Source organism: Cucurbita maxima, unplaced genomic scaffold (genome assembly GCF_002738345.1).
Source record: "Cucurbita maxima cultivar Rimu unplaced genomic scaffold, Cmax_1.0 Cma_Scf00117, whole genome shotgun sequence".
NCBI classification, from domain to species: Eukaryota; Viridiplantae; Streptophyta; class Magnoliopsida; order Cucurbitales; family Cucurbitaceae; genus Cucurbita; species Cucurbita maxima.
In genome coordinates this window covers 98,858-106,906 of record NW_019272133.1, presented here as the reverse complement: position 1 = coordinate 106,906, position 8,049 = coordinate 98,858, and the positions used below count along the sequence as shown (strand labels likewise).

At 38.1% G+C, this 8,049-nt stretch overlaps 1 protein-coding gene across 1 annotated transcript; it reads left to right on the top strand.

Annotated features, from left to right (window-relative positions):
* Nucleotides 1–3,394: 3,394 nt before the first annotated feature.
* On the top strand, nucleotides 3,395–4,618 carry LOC111473370 (basic form of pathogenesis-related protein 1-like). Its single transcript, XM_023118913.1, has 2 exons — nucleotides 3,395–3,818; nucleotides 4,479–4,618. The coding sequence occupies exons 1-2, from the start codon at nucleotides 3,395–3,397 to the stop codon at nucleotides 4,616–4,618; spliced, it is 564 nt and encodes a 187-aa protein (XP_022974681.1).
* Nucleotides 4,619–8,049: the final 3,431 nt, after the last annotated feature.

Here is an 8,049-nt window from a genome sequence, read left to right as displayed (position 1 = left end):
ACAATTCCAAATGAAAGATTTGGGAGAGGCTCAGTTTGTTCTTGGAATCCAAATTGTTCGGAATCGTAAGAACAAAACACTAGCATTGTCTCAAGCATCGTATATCGACAAAATGTTGATTCGATATCAGATGTAGAACTCCAAGAAAGGATTATTACCTTTCAGGCATGAAGTTCATTTGTTGAAGGAACAAAGTCCTAAGACACCTTAAGAAATTGAGGATATGAGACACATTCCCTATGCATTAGCAGTCGGTAGTTTGATGTATGCCATGCTATGTACCCAGCTATGCTGTGGGAATTGCCAGCAGATATCAGTCCAATCCAGGACGTGCTCATTGGACTGCCGTTAAGAATATAATCAAGTATCTTCAGCAGATATCAGTCCAATCCAGGACGTGCTCATTGGACTGCCGTTAAGAATATAATCAAGTATCTTAGGAGAACGAGGGACTATATGCTAATGTACGGTGCTAAGGATCTGATCCTTACTCGATACACTATGCTAATGTACGGTGCTAAGGATCTGATCCTTACACGGTACACTAACTCAGATTTTTAGACTGATGTAGATTCGAGGAAATCGACATCAGGATCTGTCTTCACTTTGAACGAAGGAGCAATAATATGGCGAAGCATAAAGCAAGGTTGCATTTCTGATTCCACCATGGAGGCTGAGTATGTTGCTGCTTGTGAAGCAGCGAAAGAATCTGTATGGATTAGTAAGTTCTTAACTGATTTGGAAGTCGTTCCAAATATGCATCTTCCCGTCACTCTTTATTGTGATAACAGTGGAGCAGTTGCAAATTCGAAAGAACCAAGAAGTTATAAGCGAGGAAAACATATTGAGCGCAAATATCATCTCATAAGGGAGATTGTGCAACGAGGAGATGTGATCGTCACACAAATTGTTTCGGAGCACAACATTGCTGATCCATTTACAAAGCCTCTCACGGCTAAAGTGTTTGAAGGGCACCTAGTGAGTCTAGGACTACGAGTTATGTAATCTAGGGCAAGTGGGAGAAAAGGCATGAGTATGTGATGCCCTAGTTTATTGTATTTATGTCTCTCTCTACTCAACGTTATAAAACCCCACTGGAGTTTTAGTCCAAGTGGGTGTTTGTTGGGTTTTATGTCCTAAAACTCATAGTTTGTAAACAAAGACATATTCTATTTTCAATAAAGTTATTACTGATGTTTATTCAGTAAAGATTGTTATTGAATAAAGTGAACTTTACGATCATTAATCTAAATCCAATAAACTAAGAACACTTTGACTATAGTATGATTACTTGAACTATATGTAGAGTCTCTCTTCATATATGCTAAATCCCTCCCAAGTTTAGTCATTCACCAGATTCAACAATTCTGTTCTAAGGACGAAGGATTGTGGAGAAGACACTAGTGGTGGATCGAAACCGGTTCGTGAGGAAAAAAGAATTTGAACTACAAAAGATTAGTATTCAAATTCATTAAGTTTTAATACTTATGAACATGCTAGTTATTTACTATACTTGATGTTCTAAAAGTGCCAAAGATCCAAATTGCTTCCGCATGTGTAATATTAGCTCCATCAGTGGGCACTACACTCAGATAGTGTGAAGGAGCTCGTTGCAGCTTGGATGTGCTAGAGTTCCCTGCAAGGTTAATTCTCAGTTTGTTGTTTGCAATTATGATCCTCCTAGTAACTAGATTGGGGAAAAGCCTTATGGTTCTTCTTTGTATATTGGGGAATCTCCACAATAATATGATATTGTATACTTTTCTCCCCTAAATGGAGAATGAATGCAATCATGAATTTCTACAATTTTATGATATTGTCTACTTTTCTACCCAAAATTGCAAAAATAAATGGAGAAAATTAACGAGTTTTAGAAATCATATCTTCACAATGGTACGATATTGTCCTCTTTTCTATCCAAAATTGCATAAATAAATGGAGAATTACCGAGATTTAGAAATCACTCGTCTCCACAATGGTATGATCTTTGTTGGATGAATGTCCCACCTCAGCTAATTTAGGGAATGATCGTGGGTTCATAATCAGAAAAAACTATCTCCATCGGTGTGAGGCCTTTTGGGAAGCGCAAAACAAAGCGATGAGAGCTTATGTTCAAAGTGGACAATATCATACCATTGCGGAGAGTCGTGTTCGTCTAACATGGTATCAGAGCCACGCCCTAAACTTAACCATGTCAATAGAATTCTCAAATGTCGAACAAAGAACTCCAAAAGAAAAAAGAAAAAGAAAAGAAGTCGAGGGGAAGTGTTGGATGAAAGTCCAACTCGGCGAATTTAGGGATAGATCATGGGTCCATTGAGGTGAACTCAAAGTGGACAATATCTTCCTAATGGTATGATATTAAGTGCTTTCTTACCAATATTGCAAAAATAAATGGAGAATTACCAAGTTTTAGGAACCATCCATCTCTACACTGATATGATACTGTCTAGTTTGAGATTAAGTACTTTCTGCTTGTTGTCCTGTGAGATTATTCCTTGCTTATAGATCCATGATCATTCTCTTAACAATTTTACACACGGAGAATAGCTCCCAGAATAGCTGTCAAATGTTGTTTGAAGTCAACGGGAATAAATGCCCGCGGCGGAGATGCGAAAAACCAGTCACGATGTTTCGGCATCGAAATCGGGAGACCCACGACGGCAATTACCTCTGCTGCACATAAGTCAATACTAATTAAAATATACTATTACTCGAGAGGTAGAAGGTTTTATTTCATCCATGACTATATGTTTTAAGTTACGGTTACTTTTAGAAAAAAGAAAAAGAAATACAAAAATTCACAACTCAATTAGTAGTAGATAGTTTTAATCTAAAATTCTTTTTATATAATAAACCCAATCTAAATAGGTTATAAAAATTTTAGGTTAAATTAGTTCATTTCGTTTACTCAAAATTTTAATAAAATATTAACATTATTTATTTATTTTTGAACATTTAATTAACCAATTCAATTTTAATACATATTTTAAAAAATTGGAGGAGAATAAATAAATAAAATTATGAAACTAAATAAAACAATAAATATATACCTACAAGTAAAAATGTATCTTTTAAGATTAACCATAATCCGGTGGATTAAGTTTCATTAATCCTAAATAAAATCATAAACTAGCTAAATGTAGAAAATTTTCATTTATTTGAAGCTAATCCAAACAAAAATCTAGCTCGTAATTAAACATGGAAGCGAGAATGAATTTATTCTCTTTGAATTCCCAAGCATGACATAATTAGTTCATAATTCATGGTTTTACCCATCACATTCCATATTAAGTTTTCCATCTCTATATAAATCATTCCCTCATTCTCAATCTTCATCTCATCTCTCATCAGAATTATGTGGACTCAAACCCTTCGGATCAGGGCCGCTTTCATGGTCACTTTCATTTTCCTCCTCGCCCTAACAAAAGCTCGAAACGCCCCCGGTGACTACCTCGCGCTTCACAACCGATCTCGAGCCGAGGTCGGCGTCGGGCCCATGCAATGGAGCAACACCGTGGCCGCGTACGCTCAAGCCTATGCGGAAAAAAGAAAGGGTGACTGCGCCATGATTCACTCAACCGGGCCGTACGGGGAAAACATAGCCGCGGGCTACTACCCTGAGTTCACCGGGGCGGATGCATTGAAGCTGTGGGCGAACGAGAAGCCGCTGTATGATCATGCATCGAATAAATGCGTGGGTGGTGAATGTGGGCACTACACTCAGATGGTGTGGCGGAGCTCGGTGCGGCTTGGATGTGCTAGAGTGCCTTGCAAGGCTAATTCTCAGTTTGTTGTTTGCAATTATGATCCTCCAGGCAACTATATTGGGGAAAAGCCCTATGATTCTTGGGTGGTATGAAGAGATTTGGTTTTAAAATTTTTATGAATATTAATAAAGTTTGTGAGAGAATCATGAATTTATTTATTGAAATAAAACTACGATATTGTCTACAATAGTATTATATTGTCTAGAGCATAAACTCTTGTTGCTGTGTTTTGAATTCCTTACTTATAAACTCATGATCATAGAGTCTCCCCTCTCATTAAGTACACCACATAGAGCCACATTTGAAGCCTATAGATTACCTATGATCATAGAGACTCCCCTCGAACAAAATACACCATAGAGCCTCCCTCGAACAAAATACACCATAGTGCCTCCCCTTAAGTCGATGGATTTCTAAAACAAACTCCCTTTAATCGAGGCTCGACTTCTTTTTTCGGAGACCTTGAACAAAATACGAAATTTGTTCGACACTTTTAACTACGATTTTTAGGCTTACAACTTTTTCGTTCGACATACCTAAGTTAAGTTCATAGTTTGATACCATGTAACTAATCACGAATCTCTATAATGTTATATGATATTTGTCAACTTTTAACATAATATCATGGGTTTGCTTCGAGCTCCCACAAGAAGTCATGTTAATGAAAATGTATTCTTTAGTTATAAATCTATGATCATTTCCGAACAGTCTTCAACACTGAGAGCATCAGCCACCAGCCAATTGTTGTTCCAAGTAACCCGGAAGAAATGCCCTCGGCGGAGATGCGGAAAACCAGTTTAAGGTGTTTTCAGCCTCCAAATCGAGAGAACCACAACGACGACGATTAACTCCGCTGCAGTATGATACCCACACAGGAGACGAAGACTCACTGCCAAACCTACCGCCGTTTACCAGCTCTGAATATGGAGACCAACGGGGCCGGAGTGACTAAAGGACACCCGACGCTCAAAAGGCGACCATTTTTTTTCTTACTTTACTTATTGGCACTCCATTCGTCTTTTTCTCGGCTTCGTGGGAAAAAAAACAATCATAATAAATAATCAAAATGGTAAAATCAAAGAAATGCCTGTTTTTGTTGAATTACCTTAATTCCCTTTTATCGAAATACTGAAATACTGAAATTTGATAGGTACTGTGATCATTGGGCAATGCTCATGGAAAACTTCTTTAGTACTGGGTTTGGTGGAGAATGCGATTCCTGCACCAATATGACACATTGTTTTAACAGATACCAAGAAGAAGCACATTGATGATCATAAATTGAAAGATTTCAAATCAAATAATTATCTATTTCAAGCATTAGAACGTTCGATCTCGGAGACAACCCTCAACAAGGATACAGAAACTCAATTCATCATACCTGATGAAGGCGTTGAGGATCCATTGACCTATAAACAGGCAATGAATGATGAAGATAGAGATCTGTGGATCAAAGCCATGAATCTTGAAATGGAGTCAATGTACTTCAATTCAGTCTGGGAACTTGTAGATCAACCAAATGGGGTAAAACCTATTGGTTGCAAATGGATCTATAAGAGGAAACGAGACCAAACCGGTAAGGTACAAACCTTTAAAGCTCGTCTTGTAGAAAAGGGTTATACCCAAAGAGAGGGGGTGGACTATGAAGAAACCTTCTCTCCTGTTGCTATGCTTAAATCGATTAGAATACTCTCGTCTATTGCCACATTTTATGATTATGAAATTTGGCAAATGGATGTCAAGATAGCCTTTTGAAAGGGCAATCTTGAAGAGAGTATCTATATTGCTCAACCAGATGGGTTCATTAAACAAGATCACAAGCATAGGGTTTGCAAGCTTAAAAGATCCATTTATGGGTTGAAGCAAGCATCTCGATCCTGGAATATAAAGTTTGATACCGCGATCAAATCTTATGGCTCGAAACAGAATGTTGACGAACCTTGTGTTTATAAAGGATAGTCAACTCTATAGTAGCTTTCTTAGTGTTATACGTTGATGATATTCTACTCATTGGGAATGATGTGGGATTTCTGACTCACATTAAGCATTGGCTAGCGACACAATTCCAAATGAAAGATTTGGGAGAGGCTCAGTTTGTTCTTGGAATCCAAATTGTTCATAATCGCAAGAACAAAACACTAGCATTGTCTTATGCATCGTATACGACAAAATGTTGATTCGATATAAAATGGAGGACTCCAAGAAAGGATTTTTACCTTTCCGGCATGGAGTTTATTTGTCGAAGGAACAAAGTCATAAGACACCTCAAGAAATTAAGGATATGAGACACATTCCCTATGCATCAGCAGTCGGTAGTCTGATGTATGCCATACTATGTACCCGACCTGACATATGCTATGCTGTGAGAATTGTCAGTAGATATCAGTCCAATCCGGGACGCGTTCATTGGGAATGATGAACTAGCTTTCCTAGTGTTGTACGTTGACGATATTCTACTCATTGGGAATGATGTGGGATTTCTGACTGACATTAAGCATTGGCTAGCGACACAATTCCAAATGAAAGATTTGGGAGAGGCTCAGTTTGTTCTTGGAATCCAAATTGTTCGGAATCGTAAGAACAAAACACTAGCATTGTCTCAGGCATCGTATATCGACAAAATGTTAATTCGATATAAGATGTAGAACTCCAAGAAAGGATTATTACCTTTCAGGCATGGAGTTCATTTGTTGAAGGANNNATTCGATATAAGATGTAGAACTCCAAGAAAGGATTATTACCTTTCAGGCATGGAGTTCATTTGTTGAAGGAATAAAGTCCTAAGACACCTTAAGAAATTGAGGATATGAGACACATTCCCTATGCATCAGCAGTCGGTAGTTTGATGTATGCCATGCTATGTACCCAACCTGACATATGCTATGCTGTGGGAATTGTCAGCAGATATCAGTCCAATCCAGGACGTGCTCATTGGACTGCCGTTAAGAATATAATCAAGTATCTTAGGAGAACGAGGGACTATATGCTAATGTACGGTGCTAAGGATCTGATCCTTACACGGTACACTAACTCAGATTTTTAGACTGATGTAGATTCGAGGAAATCGACATCAGGATCTGTCTTCACTTTGAACGAAGGAGCAATAATATGGCGAAGCATAAAGCAAGGTTGCATTTCTGATTCCACCATGGAGGCTGAGTATGTTGCTGCTTGTGAAGCAGCGAAAGAATCTGTATGGCTTAGAAAGTTCTTAACTGATTTGGAAGTCGTTCCAAATATGCATCTTCCCGTCACTCTTTATTGTGATAACAGTGGAGCAGTTGCAAATTCGAAAGAACCAAGAAGCCATAAGCGAGGAAAACATATTGAGCGCAAATATCATCTCATAAGGGAGATTGTGCAACGAGGAGATGTGATCGTCACACAGATAGTTTCGGTGCACAACATTGCTGATCCATTTACGAAGCCTCTCACGGCTAAAGTGTTTGAAGGGCACCTAGTGAGTCTAGGACTACGAGTTATGTAATCTAGGGCAAGTGGGAGAAAAGGCATGAGTATGTGATGCCCTAGTTTATTGTATTTATGTCTCTCTCTACTCAACGTTATAAAACCCCACTGGAGTTTTAGTCCAAGTGGGTGTTTGTTGGGTTTTATGTCCTAAAACTCATTGTTTGTAAACAAAGACATATTCTATTTTCAATAAAGTTATTACTGATGTTTATTCAGTAAAGATTGTTATTGAATAAAGTGAACTTTACGATCATTAATCTAAATCCAATAAACTAAGAACACTTTGGCTATAGTATGATTACTTGAACTATATGTAGAGTCTCTCTTCATATATGCTAAATCCCTCCCAAGTTTAGTCACTCACCGGATTCAACAATTCTTGTCTAAGGATGGAGGATAGTGGAGAAGACACTAGTGGTTGATCGAAACCGGTTCGTGAGGAAAAAAGAATTTGAACTACAAAAGATTAGTATTCAAATTCATTAAGTTTTAATACTTATGAACATGCTAGTTACTTACTATAATTGATGTTCTAAAAGTGCCAAAGATCCAAATTGCTTCCGCATGTGTTATATTAGCACCATCAGTGGGCACTACACTCAGATAGTGTGAAGGAGCTCGTTGCAGCTTGGATGTGCTAGAGTGTTGGTGACAACAAAAAACTGAATTGAGATTGAGAGGAGAAGTGATTTAAGTGATGGGGAGGGAGGTCCTTTTATAGGGGGATTCTCGGAATCGGTTGAGATTTTTGTGGAGATTTGTGGATGATTTTGTGGATGAATTTGAATTCACCTCCTCCTTCTCTTCC